This window comes from Microcaecilia unicolor, chromosome 12, assembly GCF_901765095.1.
Source record: "Microcaecilia unicolor chromosome 12, aMicUni1.1, whole genome shotgun sequence".
In the NCBI taxonomy this organism is placed as follows: Eukaryota; Metazoa; Chordata; class Amphibia; order Gymnophiona; family Siphonopidae; genus Microcaecilia; species Microcaecilia unicolor.
This window is the reverse complement of record NC_044042.1, coordinates 22,789,785-22,808,677: the sequence shown is the minus strand read 5'-3', so window position 1 is coordinate 22,808,677 and position 18,893 is coordinate 22,789,785. Positions and strand designations below refer to the sequence as shown.

Sequence of the window (18,893 nt, the reverse complement as noted above, 5' to 3'; positions counted from 1 at the left end):
TCTCACCCTTAATTGAGCACTACACAGTTTTGGCCTAGCAAGACTGGTGCAATGGTACTGGGTGTCCTAACTAGCCTTGGACCTACCCCTCTGGCCTGTCTCCCTCTTCTTCTGAAGGCTGGCACCACACATATGTTCAAAAATGTGGTCATGGGGCCCCATGTTGATCTCACAGCAGGGGCGTAGCCAGACAGCAGATTTTGGGTGGGCCTTGTCAAGAAGTGGGTGGGCACCAAGTGTTCTCCTCTCCCCCCCCCCCCCCCCCCCCCAATGCGATGAGGCCAGTATCAGCAGCTTAGGAAGCTTAGACTGCTGAAGTGGAAAGCAGTGTTTTCAGCACCATCAGGGGGAGGTCTTCAGCTGGCGAAACTTGGGATCCCCACTAGCTAGCACTAAATATGTGCTGCTGTTGGGAGGGCCTGAGCCCTTAGTGGATGGACCCCGGCCCACCCAGGCCCACCTGTGGCTACGCCACTGTCTCACAGTGTACAAGACCAGTATCAGGGAGTGCCGGCACCATGTGTTTTGAAGGTGCTGACCGTGCTAGACTTAAGGAAGCGGAACAGCAGAAGAGAGGCACTACACAAGCCCATGTTGCCTCGTTTGGCTGACTTAATTCTCTTTTGGACGGTGGGGTGTGGTGATTACCACCAGCTGTGGTACACTCCACTCAGCTGACTGTGCACGCTCTTCTGCCTTCCCCAAAATTCTAGTGTCCTAGGTAAGTGTCTGGTGAAAGGGTCAGCCCTGTGGCTTGGCAGAGCTGACCTTAAGGAGAGGGCAATTGCCCTGGCTCACCATTTCACAGGGAGCCCCATACCTGCTTGAAACTGTATTCACATGTGAATAGACAGATAGATGGATACATCCTTGCCGCCAGACTCTTGCCTTTGCAAGACACATCTAACAAGCTCCACACAAAACCTGGTGTTTTATGGAAAGATTTCGAAGAAAAAAAAAGAAGATGAAGAAGGCCTTGGATGTTTTTGGGTCATCTTGAATTTTACTGGTACCGTGTGTAGAAAGAAAGGGGCATTTCTCAGGTAGCTAATGCTCTAACCAGTGGCGTAGCCAAGGGTGGGCCCGGATGGGCCCAGGCCCACCCACTTTGGGCTCAGGCCCACCCAGTAGCAGCACACCTATGATGTGGCTGGCAGGGCTCCCCAAGCCCCACCAGCCAAAAACTCACAACTGTCTCTCCTGCATACCTTGTAAAGAGCAGATCTTTGCCTGCAGCGAGCAGTGACTGATACATACTATTCACACTGGCCCCACAGCCTTCCCTCTGATGTATTCCCACCTTTGCATTTGCAGGAAGTTGCATCAGAGGGAAGGCTGTGGGGCCAGAATGAGCAGTGTGTATTAGTTGCTGCTCACTGCCAATGAAAATCTGCTATTTAAAAGGTATGAGGGGGATGTTTGAAAGACCATATGGCTTGCAGGCGAGAGAGGGAGAGACCAAATCACTTGTGAGACAGGGTGGAGTTCTGCCCACCCATCTTGGGCCCAGGCCCACCCAAAAATTGGATGTCTGGCTAGGCCCCTGGCTTTAACTGATTAAATTGGAACAGGGATTAATTATTTCTTCTGCTAAAGACTGTCCCTGTCTCCCGTGAGCACCTCCACATTCTGCTGTTTCAGTCCTGGCTCTGGTGATGAAAATACCTTTCTTTCCCCCAGGCAGATTTATCAAATGCTTCCTCCATTTTCCGGGACCAGTTTTTGCACCTGGAGCAAATGTCTGAAACACTCACCCACCCATCTCTGTGTGTGGCCTGTTTGATAACTGCCAGCTCAGAACTGTTCCTTTTTTTCCCCATGTTAGAATATCTTTTTATTTTTTGTTCCTGCATAATGAGTTCCTGCACAAAAACAACAGAAAATGAAGCTCAGAATGAGTTCTCATCTAAACTGAAGACATTTCAGGGCAGAAGAACAGCCACTGTCCGAAGGTAATTAATAAGCAATTAACCTACTGGCTGAGATAATGTGTTTGCGGTCAGCTCAGCAAGTCTGCATTTCATCCTTACTCTGAAGCCCATGCTCAAAGATTCATGGAAGAGTCCTCACTCTACTGCAAAATTAGCACAAAAAAATAGCCCCGGCCTATCTAGCAGCATCCACCCCTTGCCCCCAACCCAAGGCCCCCTGACCCCCCATGCCTGGAAGGAGGCAGGATTGATGCCAACTTGCTCCTGCCTCTGAGTGCCATTATCTGCAAAATGGCGGTACACTACCCCATGCAGTGCATCCTTGGATGCACTGCACCAGGCAGGGCCTGTTTACCATATAAGGGAGAAATTCCCTTATATGGTATACAGGCCCTGCCCGATGCATTTTGCAGATGATAGAGCCCCAAGGCAGAAGCAAGTGGGCATCATGCCTGCCTCCTTCCAGATACAGGGTCAAGGGGCTTTGAGTTTGGATTGGCATCATGGGGTGGTGGAGAGGCACTAGGCTTGGGGGGGGAGGTGTTTTTGCAGGATGGGGCCAATGCAGGAAGTAGTCTGTGGTGGAATAGTTGGGTAGGAGGGAGAGAGGGAACCACTAGACACCTGCTCCTCTCAAGCAACCCTTCTATGCTGCAAAAAGTTTCCCACACTAAATGCCAGTGAATGTTAATGTGGTCTATCGCTGTGGGGTGAATAATGACCGCATTAACATGCATTAACCATCTCTCGGACCTCATGTGCAACTTTCTTTAAATTAGTCACCTTATTTTCTAACTCCTCTTACTCTCTTACTCTATCTATACGCTCCTTCTTTGCTTATACCCTTTACTGTCAATTAAAATGTTCTATTACCTATTGTGTTGACATTGTAAGTAGTCTACTATGCCATACTTTGTATTGTTATTTGAATATTTTTACTGCTGTAATTGCCTATTGCTCATGTTTGATTTATTCTTACTGTACACCGCCTTGAGTGAATTCCTTCAAAAAGGCAGTAAATAAAGCCTAATAAATAAAATTGAAAAATTTAAATGCATGTTAATGTTGTCTGCGGTCATGGTTTCAGTGCAAGTTAAAACCTGCACTGAAACCATATGAGCATTCAGTGCACAATAATGTTGCGCAAACCTGGCGTGAACTGCATGTTAACGCCGGCGGTAGTTTTGAGCATCGGGCCTCCCTGTAGGAATTTTCTTGCAAACAAAAATTACAGAACTCTTAATGGATCACTGAGACAGTAACTAAGTGACTGAACAGAAGAAACCACAAGGACCCGTATTTGTTTTTTTAACAGTCACTTTATCCCTGTCCAGTAAATTACATAAGCCTATAATGGACACACAGTAACAGACACAAAAGTGGGTTGACTTAGTACCAGATTGAACCTAGCTTTACTGTAAGAGCGTTTGATTCTTCAGCTTGCTGGGTAACCAGTAGTAGAACTGAAACCAAGTTTTTTGGTTTTGGTCAAAAACAAATTTGCAGCTGAAATTTGCAGCTTGGTTTTAGCTTAACCCATAGCCGAAACCAAAACTGGCCGCCTCCAACTGAACAGCAGCCATCAGGGCCACCGAGAGGGGGGGCAGGGGGGGGGCAAAATTTCCCGGGCCCGGGCCTCCAAAGGGGGCCCAGCGCCGGGGTCAAGCCACTGGCGCTGTAGTCCCCGGTCTCACCTGCCTGCCTCCACGGCTCCGGGCCCCCTTCATTCAAAGCGGTAGTCGCAGATCGCCTCTCTTCTGGCCTTCCCTCCCTGTGTCCCGCCCTCGCGGAAACCGGAAGTTACATCAGATGAGGGCGGGACACAGGGAGGGAAGGCCAGAAGAGACGCGATCTGCGACTGCCGCTTTGAATGAAGGGGGCCAGGAGCCATGGAGGCAGGCAGGTGAGACCGCGGACTGCAGCGGCAGGGGGAGCGATGGGGGGCGGCAGCGGCGGGGGGAGCAATGGGGTGGCAGCAGCTGGGGGGGGCGGAGGCGGGGCAGCCTAGTCTCTCGGCGGCCCTGGCAGCCATTCCCTCCCTCCATCACCAGACAGAGTTTCCCCTCCCTATGACCAGACACAGCCACCCTGCTAGACCCATCCATGAACCTCCCCCCAGGCCCACCTTTAACTCTGGTGGTCTAGTGACTTAAATGGGGCAGGCATGATCCCCACTCGCTCCTGCCAATGCTGTCTGTCATCAAAATGGCGCCGCGAGACTGCTACTGAAGGTCACAGCGCCATTTTGAGATTGGAGCCAGCATAGGCAGGAGCGATTCATAGGGTCTAAGGTTGGTAGGAGGGCAGTGCTTTTAGTTAGGGGGGGCAGAGACTTGATGGTACTTATGGTCGGCGGGGGAACTTTCGATGCACTAGCATTTTTGGTTAAAACCAAAACACGGCCTAATCTCGAATTTCGGGCCAGTTTTGGCACCAAAGCTGAAACTGAAACCAAAATTCAGTCAGCCTCTAACCAATAGCAACTTATGCTACAGAATGGAGAAGGCAAGAAGTTGGTACAAGTGGAAAAAAGCTAGGGAAAAAAGGCGCCAGTGGCCATATTTAAAGCAGATCCACAAAAATAATTTAGAGAAAAATTTGGCCTTTGTCCAGGGTTTCCCAAATCTGAGATATATTTGTAGGTTTTGGAAAACCAATATACAGTGGCGTAGGAAGGGGGGGGCGGGAGGGGCGGTCTGCCCCGGGTGCACGCGCTCAGGGGGTGCCGGCCCCGCCGGTTCCCTGCTCTCTCTGCCCCGGAACAGGTTACTTCCTGTTCCGGGGCAGAGAGAGCAGGGAACCAGCGGGCCGACGCAGCCCCGAGTGACGTGCACTCGGGGCGGATCGGCCCTCCCGCAGGTAAGAATGTGGTCCAGGGGGGGGGGGGGGGGGTCGCGCTGTGCTGCACCCAGGGGGGGAGGCGCAGCGGCGACCCGCCCCTGGTGCCATTAGCCCTCGCTACGGCACTGCCAATATATATACTAATTTATCTCATGTGTATTCATTGTGGATATCCTGAAAACCTGACTGAGTGGGGGAGGGGGTAGATGACAAGCATAGGACTAGAAAGCCATGTTTAATCAGTTATTCGTGAAATAGGAGTGAAAGAATCTGCTGATTTCTTGGCCAAAGAGATCCAGTCCTGTGGCACTGCTGAGTGTGTAGCGACCTAGGCTCTACTTATTTTATTTATTTATTTTATTTTGTTACATTTGTACCCTGCGCTTTCCCACACATGGCAGGCTCAATGCGGCTTACATAGTAACAATATGAAGAATTACAAAGTCGGAAAGGAATTAATTGACCTCCATTTTATGCAAATATATCTTATGCTTGGGGCCAGATTTGGAACTTTTAGCTTCTAGAAGTGCACTGGATATTGATGGGATGGGAGGCGAGAATCGCGGGACACGGAGCGGAGGGCAGGGCAGAGGAGAAACGCTGGACATAGATGGGAGGGAAGAATTGCTGGACACGGAGGGGAGGGCAGAGGAGAGAGGAGAAGCAGAGGGACACTCCAACGTACTGTACATCAATCGCTGGACGTGGATGGGATGGGAGGGCAGGACAGGACAGAAGCGAATCGCTGGATATCAATGGGATGGGAGGAGAGGGGAGAATCGCAGGACACAGGTGGAGGGGAGGGCAGGGCAGAGGAGAATCGCTGGATATAGATGGGATGGGAGGGAAGAATCGCTGCACATGGAGGGGAGGGCAAGGGAGAAAGGAGAAGCAGAGGGACACTCCAACGGAATGTACATCAATCGTTGGACATGGCTGGGGTGTTACTACTACTACTAATCATTTCTATAGCGCTACTAGACATACGCAGCGCTGTACACATTATATGCAGATACTTTCTCTGTCCCTAGAGGGCTCACAATCTAAGTGTTGTACTTCGAGTCAATGGAGGATTAAGTGACTTGCCCAAGGTCACAAGGAGCTGCAGTGGGAATTGAACCCTGGTTGCCAGGGTCAAAGCCCGCTGCATTAACCATTAGGCTACTCCTCCACATGAAAACTACAATTCTATGCATGAAATGAGGAAAATGCCAGGACTCGATCAGTCCCTTCATGATGACCTGGGAATGAGATGATGACCCAAATATCTCACTCAAATTATGCAACCAGGAGATACTGCTTCACTAACGCCCAGTGGCGTACCAAGGGGGGGTGGGAGTGGGGGCGGTCTGCCCCGGGTGCACGCCGCTGGGGGTGCTGCGGCGCGCACCTGCTGCGCGAGTTCGCTAACTTCTCTCGTTCGCTGCAGCTCCCTCTGCCCCGGAACAGGTTACTTCCTGTTCCGGGGCAGAGGGAGCTGCAGCGAACGAGCAAAGTTAGTAAACTCGCAGCAGGCGTGCGCTGCGGCACCCCCCAGCGGCGTGCACCCGGGGGGGGGCTCTTTCATGGGGGGGTGTCTTTCGCCGGGGGGGTCCTCGCTGCATCGGGGGGGGGGGGGCGCTGCACCCGGGGGGGCGGGGCGCCGCCCCGGGTGTCTGCCCCCCTAGGAACGCCACTGCTAACGCCTGGAATCAGGACTCTAGGACTTCTGTTTCTGTAATGGTTGCACTGAAAGCCAGCTTCTCCATTACCTTTGCCTCCAACTGGCATTAGCCACAGTGGCATAACCCTAAGACCGTCAGGCACATGGACACAGCTGTTCTGAAACTCCTCGTTCACATCAACTTCATTTACTGAGCAGAAGCACTCTTACACAGTCTCAGGTACTGCAAAGAGAAAACAGCACACAGTGCTCAAGATGTGTTCTCTCTCTACCACACTGTGCTTTCCCGTTTTTTTTTTTTTCTTTCTCGGTTTCCTTCCACTAGATCACTGCCAGGTGTCTCTGAGCCTCTTCGCTTCCCATGTCCCACCTCTGCAACATGCTCTCATCTGAAATGCAAGCAACTGCTTTCCAGGCCTCAGTCTGATCTGGGCTAACATTATACATAATCTGCCTAGTTCTCCAATTCTTTTATCCACTGCATCTCCTTTCCTTTGGCTCAACTTTGTCCTGCGGATAGGATTTTATGACTGTATCTCATAAGAAGCCCCAAGCAGGGCACCATTAAAAAAAAAAAAACCTAAAATTATTTCATTCTGCCCTTTGTAACCCATTTTTCCAATCCACTGCTCAAGGCAGGAATGCAATTGAAACAGCAAAACCACAAACTTTAAAACCTGTTTACACATATTCAAATTACAACTGTGGTATCTGCAGCCTGGCTCTAACGATAACAGCTCCATTGTCTGCTGCTTGGCCACAGAAAGGACACAGCTGGAGTTCTGCGCACTGACCAGGTAAAAAAAATGTGATTTTACTCATTAAACGGCACAGACGGATGGGGAAGTGCAGCCACATGGATAACGGGAACATCTGGTTTTCACGCAGTAACTTGCCACCAGAAGCCCACTTCTTTCTTTTAAAAGATACTCTTTCATACTTCCGTAGTCCCCTTTGGCATCTTCAGCCTCAGAGTGAGCTGCTTCTGGCAGGACCTATCAGAAGCAGGGTGTGGTCAGCTGTAAATGTGGAAGATTTGGAGACTCTGTGGCCCACAGCCTTGCTGAGCACACACACACACATGCTTTGGGGGCTTGCTTTGCCTTTGGCTCATCACTGGAGGAACGTCTGAGGCTTTCTTTTAACAGTTGAGTGTAGCTTTCTGCATCTTTCCATAGTCCAGCAGAGGCACAGCTGGAGGTCTGTCCTTGCACTTTCCCATGTTTTAACATGAGGGTGAGGCGAGGCTGAGGAAGTGTTGCAGCTTCCTGAATATTAACTCTTTATCCCGATTTCCTTTTGGGCTAAGGCATCCCTGATGCATGTGTAAAGGTACATGTACTGGCTCTAGAAATGAAAAAAGAGAACAAGGTAAGAATCGAGATGCAATGCCTTAGACCAGAGCATTTCAGACCTGTCCTACCGACCAATGAAGCCAATCAGGTTTTGAGGAGATCCATAATGAATATGCAAGAGGTGAATCTGTTCTATGGAGATTTAGCTCATGCACATTCCTTGTGAATATTCTTGAATATGGCAGGAGCCAACTTTTCAAAATGATTGGGGGTGCTAAACCCAATGGAAATTAACCTTCCCTAGACACAGTCAAGAAGTTTGTTTAATATTGGGGGGTGCTCAAGCACCCACAGCACCCACAGAGCTGGCTCCTATATGCAACACTGGCTGTGGTGAGCAGGCTAGAGTTCACCAAAAACGCTGGAAATTGACCCGACCAAGTTTCAGTTGCCTTTGTCGGGGGTCACCAAAATCTCCCAAGCAAGACCATAGATGTGAAAAATATTCCTTATACTGCGTTGCATAGGTTAATCATTAGCCAGGTTGGGTCTTTGGTGAATTCTAGTCCGCACATCCTGGATCACCCCTGCTGCTGGCTTGTTTTGTGTGTTTTTACAGAGGTTTGTCTTCTGTTTCTTCCGTTCTCAGGACACACCCACACACACTGCATGTGCTTAATAAAGTACCTGAGAGACCACCACCTGAAAGATAGGATACCATGGCCAGCACACAGCTCTGAAATCTTTCAAAATACTATATTTCATTATATTTCTAGACTGGAAGAGGTCAAAGCTGAAATTCCAGTTCACAAGCCTGACTCTGACTCTCTGTGTGACCTTGAATAATTTTTTTCTTTTTCGATAAACTAAGGACAGAATGAAAAAGGGGGGTTAGTTAGGGGAAGATCAGCGTAGCTCAAGGTTAAGATTACCACATTTTCCCCAAGAAAAAAAAAGACACATGCCCCGCCCCCTGTCACACCTCACCCACCCCCTGCCACACCCGTCTTGCCCTCTGTCACTTTGACATCCCGCCCAAAGAAAGCCAGTTTCCCTCTCTCTCCCCCCCCATGTTATCCCCTCCCCAATTTTCCAGCCTCCCTCCCCTCCACCCACATGACTCCATTCACTACCCCTCCCCTCTTCTCCCCTTCTGTACCTTACTGTAGTGTCCTGTAATCAGTGGTAAGCGTATTCTATAATCAGCACCTAGATTTAGGTGCCGATTATAGAGTACTCTTAGTTCATATTTCAGCAACGATATCTGCGCGCATCCACTTACGCCAATGAAAACCTGGTGTATATCTCAGCGCGTAGATTTAGGCGCACTGCGTCATATTCTATAGATGCCTACATTTTGGAACGCCCGTGAAACACCCATTTCTCTGCCTATAACCACGCCCCTTTTGCCTCCATGCATTAGAAGTTCAGTGCACATTGTTACAGGATATGAGGTCCTTTTACCGAGCTGCCGTACGCACTAGCGCAAGCTTACTGCTGCTTAAAAGGGCTTATTGCAGGGCATGCTTAGGCATCCTGCAGTAAGTTCTGTGCTAGTGCATGCATACTATGCACTATAGAATTATTTTAATTTTTATATGGAGGGGATGTGTCTGGGGGGCAGGGAGGAGGTGTGCCTGTGGTCCATGCTGTGGTACAAAGGGCCCTGCGCTAGCAGTGGGGGCCGTTTTTTTTCCGCACGCTGCGGCCCTTTATACAGGTTAAAAAACATAGCTATGACCATGCGGAAATTTTGTTCTTACCACGTGGCCATGTGAGGGGGAACACTTACTGCCATCCATTGAGGTGGCAGTAAGGGTCCTCCCGCGCTAACCCGGCATTAAGCGAGCAGCTGTGCTAAAACATATGGAACAATTTTTCATAGCATGGCAAATAGCGCACTATGGCCTCCGCACCCTATGCGCAAGATTTAATAATAGGCACTACTGCATCACCATGCGCTACCATACATTAACACACAGTGGAGCCCTTTTACTAAAGTGTGGGAAAATTTGGGCTTAGCAACTTTTATCACGGGACATTCCTGCAGGGCCGCTGAGAGACTGGGCCGGGCCCAGGGCCAGGGCAAGGCCCCCCCGCCGCCCCCCGAGGTCGTCATCGTCGCCACCGCCGCCCCCCTCCATCCACCACCAGGCTGGGCCCCCTGAATTCAAATCACAGCGCCTCACCTTGCTCCGTGTGAAAGCGCAGCAGCGGCTGTCTGCAGATCGCCTCCCTTTGTACCCGGCATTAAGCGAGCAGCTGTGCTAAAACATATGGAACAATTTTTCGTAGCATGGCAAATGGCGCACGCTGGGGCTGGAACTATCGTTGGTGCCTGCTTAGTTCCAGATTATTGTGCAGTAAGTCTATGTTGGGCTCACCGCCACTTTGTAAAAGGGACCCTAACTGATCGGCGCATGAACCCTTATCATCTACAAAATGGCCACACACTAATGGCAACAGTAGCTCATACCTATCGATGCAAAAAGTAAAAAATTGGCCATTTTACTGCTGTGCTACAAATGGCCTCAGTGCACAGGAAAGACCAGCATAAGGGCACACTGACGTCACCTTTTAGCACTGTAAAAGGGCCCCTACGTAAGAAAGATGAAACCCTGGGTAAAAAGCCCAATATGCAACAGTCATGATTTTAAAGGGCATCTGCTATTGGATTGAAAGCCAATGCTCTTCTATTAGCGATGGACTAGATCTATCAAATTTCTTAGCTTAGCATTATAAAGAAGCATCATCAATGTATTTTGTATTAATTGCATTCTCCTAAACTGTGCCCTGCTATAAGGAATTACAATAGTTGATTCATAATAAAACAAGAGAGTGGAAGAAAAGCTGCAAAGCCTTTCGATCCAAAACAGGGCAAATTGAGCAAAGTTGTCTCCCAGGTCAAATAACTAACATTTAAAACTATTTCCTTTAACCATAGTAAAAGAAAAAGTTAAATGGATCCCTCCAAGAAAAAAAAAAATACAACAACAACAGTCTAAGTTTTAGTAGGATTCAACTTCAAAGAATTATTATCTGTTCATTCAGCAAATTTATCTAATCTGGAAGAAATATTTACCCAATGCAAACCTAGCCTTCAATCACACAGACTTATCCAAAAATTAGAGGGGCCTTTTTTGCAATAGATAAAGGAGCAGCGCCATCTTCTGGTGAAAACTATCAGTGCAGCTGGAGCTTTTTATTTATTTATTTATTTATTTGTTACATTTGCATCCCACATTTTCCCACATATTTGCAGGCTCGATGTGGCTTACATAATAGCGTAAACGCATTCGCCAAGTCCGACAGGGGACAAGTACAAAAGATGTTATAGTGGGATAGGGAAGATAAGATTCAGTCATGTGGGTTAAAGGTAGGAGGGTTTGATAAAGTTCAATACTAGCCTGCTACACTTTTTTTGAAAATGTGAATAAACATGCGGATAAAGGTGAGCCAGTTGAGATAGTGTATCTGAATTTTCAGAAAGCATTTGACTTGTGGCGTATTTTCAAAGCACTTAGACTTACAAAGTTACATTCGTAACCTATAGACTGCATTTTGGTTACAGCTGCTCTCTTCCCCTACAACAGCGCTCCTCAACCCAGTTCTCAGAGCACACACCAAGCCAGCTGGTTTTCAGGATAGCCACAATGAATATGCAGAAGATAGATTTGCATATCAATGAGGCAGTACATACAAATCTATCTCATGCATATTCATTGTGGGCAGGGCCGTGCCAATGCGGTAAGCCAGGTAAGCAATGCAGGGGGGCGCTTGCCTTCGAGGGGTGCTGCTGCCTTGCGGTCCCTGCCTTCCACTCACTTGCAAAATCTTTTAGCTGAAGTTGCGATCGCCCCTGCCCTCCTTTTCATGGCAAACCGGAAGTGAAAGCAACAGCAGTATTCACTGAGGCAGGCAGGCTCTTCAAGTTATTTTAAAGAATGCAACCAAATTGCTATATATGCTGTGGTTTGGGGCTAATTCCTCACTCAGGGTGAGCTTCAGAGCTTGAACCGCATTCAAATTAAAGACAACCTGAAATTTTAAAAGTGCTAAAAATAAGTTTTTAAAGTATTTGTATTAAATCTAATTGCAGAATTCAGGTGCTGGGAGTCTGTACTTGGTTGTCATATGCTCAGATTTGTTTAAATCGTATGCAAATTAGTCCGTTTTTGGGAGGTTCTCATTTGCATATTTATGAATAAAAATGATGGAAGTGTTTACAGCCTTAATGTTAGGGCATGGCTCTGATCAAAAGTGTGAAGTTTGGTCCAAAAACGAAGGGTTTATCTACTGTTTTTCACTAAAAATTCCCATTACAGTGTCTGTATATTAATCTGCATTCAAATAGAGCTCTCTGATTGGATGATCAGCTTTTGTTAGAAATCTGCCGGAAGGGAACAGAGTGAGACAGCAACTGACTGTCGGTTTGGCCAAGAGAGACATGCAGCTGTGAGTTCCTGTGTGTGTTGACTGAAATTATAAAAGACTGCCAGATTATGTGGTAAATGAGAAAATATGAATGAAAAGAAGTTGGTGGAGATTGAAGTTTGAGATTTCTCTAGTGAAAAAGGATCTGAATATTTCAGGATTACTTGAAGTTTATGAAGAATAGAAAAGGGTGAATTTCAGTTTAAGAGTGTTTAAATCCTATAAGCTATATAAAGGCTAGGTAGATTTAAGTGACTGTAAGCAAGGAAACCTTAATATTTAATCTGAAATAAATATTTGATCTGAGATAGTTGATCAGAGACAAATGTTTGATCTGAATTATATCCTTTGGTGCAAAGGAGATTAGAAAAAGAATCTTTGGAAACTAAGAGGACTTTGCTCACATTTTGAATTAGCATTCCTATTTTGAGTTGGAAATCTTTGAAGTGTTATGAAAATACATTTTGCTTTAATGAAATTGCTAAACTTTAGAGTCAGAGACTTATCAATGAGGGATACATACAGTGCTATTTTTTTCCTGAGTTCCAGCTTACTTGCCTGCTCCCTTCTGTTCCTGCTCTGCTAGACGGAGGGGGTGGGGGCGCCAACTGATAGTCTGCAGGGGGGCACCAGAGACCCTAGGCACGGCCCTGATTGTGGGTATCCTAAAAACAAACCCTGACTGGCTGGGTGTTCTCCGAGGACTGGGTGGGGAAAGACTGCCCTACAGCATCACCCAAATAACTTAATACACCCCAAATAAAATACCCGTATCCGAAAACAGCATTTGCTATGCAGATCTCCTGACATAATCTCAGACCTGTGAGAAGAAATCTAGGGCCTTGTTCTTTTAATTCCCATACTACACTGAACTCCCTTATCCTTTGTTTGTCCTGTTTGTCTGTCTTGAATAGATTGTAAGCTCTGTTGAGCAGGGACTGTCCTTTAGGTGCTTGTACACAGTGCTGTATGCGTATAGTATCAGAGATGCCAAGTTACCCAGTTCCAGGCTGGAGATTTTTGGCCAGTCCTGGGTTTGAGTTTACATCCCAAAGAGTATGGGAGTTGCAGTGCCTGATCCTGCCCACTGAAATCAGTGCTGCAGGTCCCATAATGCAACAGGATGAGGTGGTCAGAAATCCAATGCTGATCAAAAATCTCCAGCCTGGAACTGGGGTAATGTTATAGAAATCATAAGTAGTAGTAGTAGCCATGGTATACTATGCAAACACATCGTTTAATAAAGCATGTGTTTAAGAAACCCTTCTGAGCTTTGTTCTTCCTTATTGCATGCTCTAGCTGCGTTGCCACTCTTCACCTCTGTGCACCATCTTTCTGGGAGCTGTACTACTACTACTTATAATTTCTAAAGCGCTACTAGATGTACGCAGCGCTGTACACTTTAACATGAAGAGACAGTCCCTGCTCGACAGAGCTTACAATCTAATTAGGCCAGACAAACAGGACAAACAAGAGATAAGGGAATATTAAAGTGAGGATGATAAAATAAGGGTTCTGAATAAGTGAATAAGGGTTAGGAGTTAAAAGCAGCATCAAAAAGGTGGGCTTTTAGCCTAGAAGACAGCCAGAGATGGAGCTTGACATACCAGCTCAGGAAGTCTATTCTAGGCATATGGTGCAGCAAAATAAAAGGAACGGAGTCTGGAGTTAGCAGTGGAGGAGAAGGGTGCAGATAAGAGAAGTGAACAAGATATTTGTGGGCAGGGCAGTGCCCAGTGGGAGAATGGAGGAGACTGAGTGGTGGGTAGAGGGCAGTGTTCTGGACTGGAGGAGGAGTGGGGATGAAAAAAAGTGGGACACTGAAGGACACACAGGAAGGAATTAGGCTTAGGGGGTTGGGAAAGAGTGCTGGGCAGGAGGAGCAAAAGAAGGTGAGACTGGTGGGCATTAGGGGAATGAGAGAGTGGCAAATATAAGTGAAAATTCTATACATGTAACTGACTTCCATGATCCACCCAGCCCAACCTTTTTAAATGCCCTCTTATTGACTGGCTAAGATTCAGCCTCCTAGTAAAACTGGACAGTCATATTTAAGCCCTCCACAAGGGCAGAATGGGACCCCCTGTGGCTGGCCACAACCACAGTTACAACTATCATGTTGAAGTGGCTGCGGCTGTACGATGAGGGACCTTTATGCACCTCCCCCCACCCCACACATCAAGGTTGCCAGGTGGGCGGTTTTACCGCCCAATTGGGCGGGTTTTCGCCAGAGGTGGTGGGAAAATTTCGCCGGCCGCGGGATGCGGTTTTTTTGGCGGTTTTCCCGTCGCCGCTGTGCGAGTTCGGCGTTTTTTTCCGGGGCTTCTATTGGTCCAATTCGGTCCAATAGAAGCCTTTCAGGGGCGGGGCTGACATCAGGGATGATGTAGGGGCAGGGCTAGTGACGTGGGAGGCGGGGTTAGTGACATAGGAGGCGGGGTTAGTGATGCTGGGGGCGGGGTTCAGTGACGTGGAAGACGGGGATTGGCTACGGGCGGTTTTTGGGCGGGTTTACGGCTGGTTCGGGCTGGGAAAATTTTTCCCAGCTGGCAACCCTGACACACATACACACTCTCAGTTTGTCCTCGTGCCCCACCCTACCAGTGTTGGCTTCATAAGGCAGCAGCTTTTCAGGATCTTCAGTGTGACTCCATAGACGTCCACACTCTTCTCAGACTTGACCTGCTGCAGTAAGCAATCCAAGGCTATGAGAAGGCCCATCTGAGCCATGCCAGTGCTGGAAGGGGAGTCAAAACAGAAGCAAATGACAAATGAGGCAGAAGGAACAAGTGGGACCCAGTCCTGAAGAAAAGCACTAAAATCCACCCCCCCCCCCCCACCACCACCAAACCAAACACACACAGAACAGGCAGAGCATGAACAGCAGCTGAGCAGGCTACATGTACACACATACATACGTGACACACCCCTCCCACAGGTAGCAGTTATGTAAGACACACATACACACCCATCACAGAACAGATATAGCCTGGGCAGCAGCTGTGCAAGCTACACACACCCCTTCCGAGAGCTCACTATATGCCTGAATTCTCTGGAAGAATAGGCTGGGTTCATTCTTCTTTTCCTGCTGATTCCTGGCCTGACACCAGTATTGGGGCCCTGTTTACTAAGCTGCGCTGTAGGCACGCTTTTTAGTGCTCGCTAACAATAGACACCCATTATATTCCTATGGGTGTCTCTAGCATTAGCGTGCAATAAAAAGTTCAGCTTAGTAAACAGGACCTGGCTCTATGTGCCTGCAGCACACGCCAAAATGAGACTATCGCCAGGCTACTGCAACCCCTGGTGGTAATTTCAGATTTGCCGCATGCCCACAACACCTGGATGATTTATTTATTTATTTCCTCCCATGCACGGCCTTTCCAGCGGTAATCAGCAGTTGGCGCGTGCCAACCGGTCACTGCACGTGTAGCGTGTGAGCCTTTACCGGTAGGTCAATGGGTGGCATTAAGGCAGTGGCGTACTAAGGGGGGGGTGGTGGGTGCGGCCCGGTGGGGGGTTCTTTCGCCGGTGTGGGGGGGTGACGAGGGGGTTCGCGCTGCACTGGGGGGGCGGGGCGCTGCACCCAGGGGGCGGGGCGCATCGGCGACCTCCCTGGGTGTCAGCGCCCCTAGGAACGCCACTGCATTAAGGACTCAGGCCAGTTTTAGGGTGCGTTGGTTTCAGCTTTGTCACATTCCCCTTTTCCCATCTCATTTTTAAAAAAGCCCTTTTTTGCAGACGCGGTAAAAACTGGCCAGGTGTGTGCCCAAAACACGCGCCTACACTACCGCAGGCAACTTTTTACCACGGTTTAGTAAAAGGGCCCCTCAGTGAGGTAATGCCAGTGAAGTCTGTAGTTGCATGAGTGATCAACCCTCATAATGGAAGTGGTGGAGGAGGAGGAGATTCCACTGATGTGGAAACTGGAACGAGAAGAGTCTCTTACCTACAGTGCATCAGTAAGGATCCCTGCTTCTTCCTGCTCACGCTGCATCTTCTCAGTACAGAAAGAAACTGTATGATCAATGCAGATTCTGGTGGCTCCTGATCGTTCCAGAGTGGGAAGCAGAAGCGCAAGAGTTGTCTCTCTTTCCCCTTTCTGTCCTGAGGGTGAGAGAACAGACTTTCTGGCTTTTTTTTTTTTTATATCAAGTGCTCTCTCTGCCTGACATCTTTAAAAAGGGATTTTTTAATTGTAATTTTATATTGCTGCATTAGCTGTTGGTTTATTTTTTGTTGCTTTAGGTTTTCAAATTTTTCAATTTACTTGTTCTAGAACTTTTTACCTCTGTTTCAAAGGGAGAGGCTGACTGATAAGTACATAAGTACATAAGTAGTGCCATACTGGGAAAGACCAAAGGTCCATCTAGCCCAGCATCCTGTCACCGACAGTGGCCAATCCAGGTCAAGGGCACCTGGCACGCTCCCCAAACGTAAAAACATTCCAGACAAGTTATACCTAAAAATGAGGAATTTTTCCAGTCCATTTAATAGCGGTCTATGGACTTGTCCTTTAGGAATCTATCTAACCCCTTTTTAAACTCCGTCAAGCTAACCGCCCGTACCACGTTCTCCGGCAATGAATTCCAGAGTCTAATTACACGTTGGGTGAAGAAAAATTTTCTCCGATTCGTTTTAAATTTACCACACTGTAGCTTCAACTCATGCCCTCTAGTCCTAGTATTTTTGGATAGCGTGAACAGTCGCTTCACATCCACCCGATCCATTCCACTCATTATTTTATACACTTCTATCATATCTCCCCTCAGCCGTCTCTTCTCCAAGCTGAAAAGCCCTAGCCTTCTCAGCCTCTCTTCATAGGAAAGTCGTCCCATCCCCACTATCATTTTCGTCGCCCTTCGCTGTACCTTTTCCAATTCTACTATATCTTTTTTGAGATACGGAGACCAGTACTGAACACAATACTCCAGGTGCGGTCGCACCATGGAGCGATACAACGGCATTATAACATCCGCACACCTGGACTCCATACCCTTCTTAATAACACCCAACATTCTATTCGCTTTCCTAGCCGCAGCAGCACACTGAGCAGAAGGTTTCAGCGTATCATCGACGACGACACCCAGATCCCTTTCTTGATCCGTAACTCCTAACGCGGAACCTTGCAAGACGTAGCTATAATTCGGGTTCCTCTTACCCACATGCATCACTTTGCACTTGAAGTCACAATGCTTCTGGTGTGTTACCCTGTTTCCCCGAAAGTAAGACATCCCCCGAAAATAAGACCTAGTAGAGGTTTTCCTGAATTGGTAGATATAAGGCCTCCCCCGAAAGTAAGACCTAGCAAATTTTTGTTTGAAAGCAGGGCCGCCGAGAGCCGGAGAAGGCCGCCCCTGGGCCTCCCTCCCCACCCGAGGTCACCGGGCCCCCCTCCACCCACCCTCCGTCGCTCCCGGAACTAACAAACGCCTCCTTTCACCTTCGCAGCAAGCAGCAGCAGGGCAGACCTCCTTCCGTGCCCCACCCTCGCGGACGTTACGTCAGGCGAGGGCGGGACACGGAAGGAAGGAGTGGCCTGCCCTGCTGCTGCTTGCTGCGAAGGTGAAAGGAGGCGTTTAAGGTTAGTTGCAGGAGTGACGGAGGGCGAGTGGGCCAACCCCGATGTTTCCCCGAAAAATAAGACAGCCCCTGAAAATAAGACCTAGCGCATTTTTGGGGACAAAAATTAATATAAGACAGTGTCTTATTTTCGGGGAAACACGGTAGTTCCCTCCCTCTCTCTGCCACGTCTTGCTATACAGACCCACTCAACAACTAGCTGATTTGAATTAGATAGAAGTGTTTGGTATTGGTTAAAAGGCAAAAATCAAGGAGCTAGATAGATCAATTTTTCATTATCTGTTAAAAGACTTTCAAAGGGAACATGCTACATTTCACATCTTAAATACATAACACATTTTTAAAGTTTGAAGGGATAAAATATCCTGCTGCACACCCCAATAACAGGTGAGTAAGTAAGCCACCAGGTCTTAGATTTCATACAAAAAAAAGGCTAGCTGCTTCTTTGGATTAACAAAATAGCTGAGGAAATGGTAGGGACTTTGGTACACCTTTTTGTCTATTCTTTCAACGAGTATAAAAACTCTTACAACTAAGGTATGGGTCTATTGCAAGTGTTTTGTTAGGACTGTGAATACAGGAACACTGCTCAGTGAATACCAGGTATAGCCAGGTTGTGCCACTCCCCACGGTACTTACGCGCTTCATCTTGAGCTGAGAGCATTTCCATCCCTGTACATCTTTCATGGCTGACAGGTGGATAGCCAGGCCACTGGCACACACAGGGCTGCTGTCGGATGGCCAGCACTCTTCACACCAGAGCTAGGAGGGTCAGGACATGGGGTTAAATTCAGTCTCCCTGGCTATATGTGCAATTCAACCTCTTCTGTCTATCATCCAATAGTGAGGAACAAGCATGAACTATTAGATAATGACTTTCACAGAAACAGGATCCCAATGTACAAGGTCAGCTCAAGGCACTGCGGTGTCCTGAGCCTACTTTTGCTCACCCCCTCAACCACGCAATCCAGTATCTCTCCTTTATCTCCCCCTACTCCTTAACTATGATCTAGTGTTCCCCCCTCTCTCTCAAGACCCCCCACCCAACCAGTGATAAGGGCACCAAAATTACTGTTCCCTCTAGGCCCCCTGCGGCACGACTTCTCTTTCGCTATCTCAAACCCTCTTCTCCCACCTCCTCTAGTG

At 48.1% G+C, this 18,893-nt stretch overlaps 1 protein-coding gene across 4 annotated transcripts in view; it reads right to left on the bottom strand.

Annotated features, from left to right (window-relative positions):
* Positions 1-6,431: 6,431 nt before the first annotated feature.
* The window catches only part of LOC115482037 (receptor-type tyrosine-protein phosphatase V-like), a 92,127-nt gene continuing 79,665 nt past the window's right edge, over positions 6,432-18,893 (bottom strand). For 3 of the 4 annotated variants that reach the window (XM_030221585.1, XM_030221588.1, XM_030221587.1), the window contains 4 exons: positions 18,387-18,509; positions 16,114-16,271; positions 14,766-14,901; positions 6,432-7,782 (listed from right to left, as the gene is read on the bottom strand). In XM_030221585.1, the coding sequence (XP_030077445.1) occupies positions 7,711-7,782; positions 14,766-14,901; positions 16,114-16,271; positions 18,387-18,509 (489 nt within the window). In that variant the 3' untranslated portion in view covers positions 6,432-7,710. Of the gene's footprint in view, positions 7,783-14,765; positions 14,902-16,113; positions 16,272-18,386; positions 18,510-18,893 lie in introns of those variants that run through there. The other variant, XM_030221586.1, reaches the window with a different exon arrangement.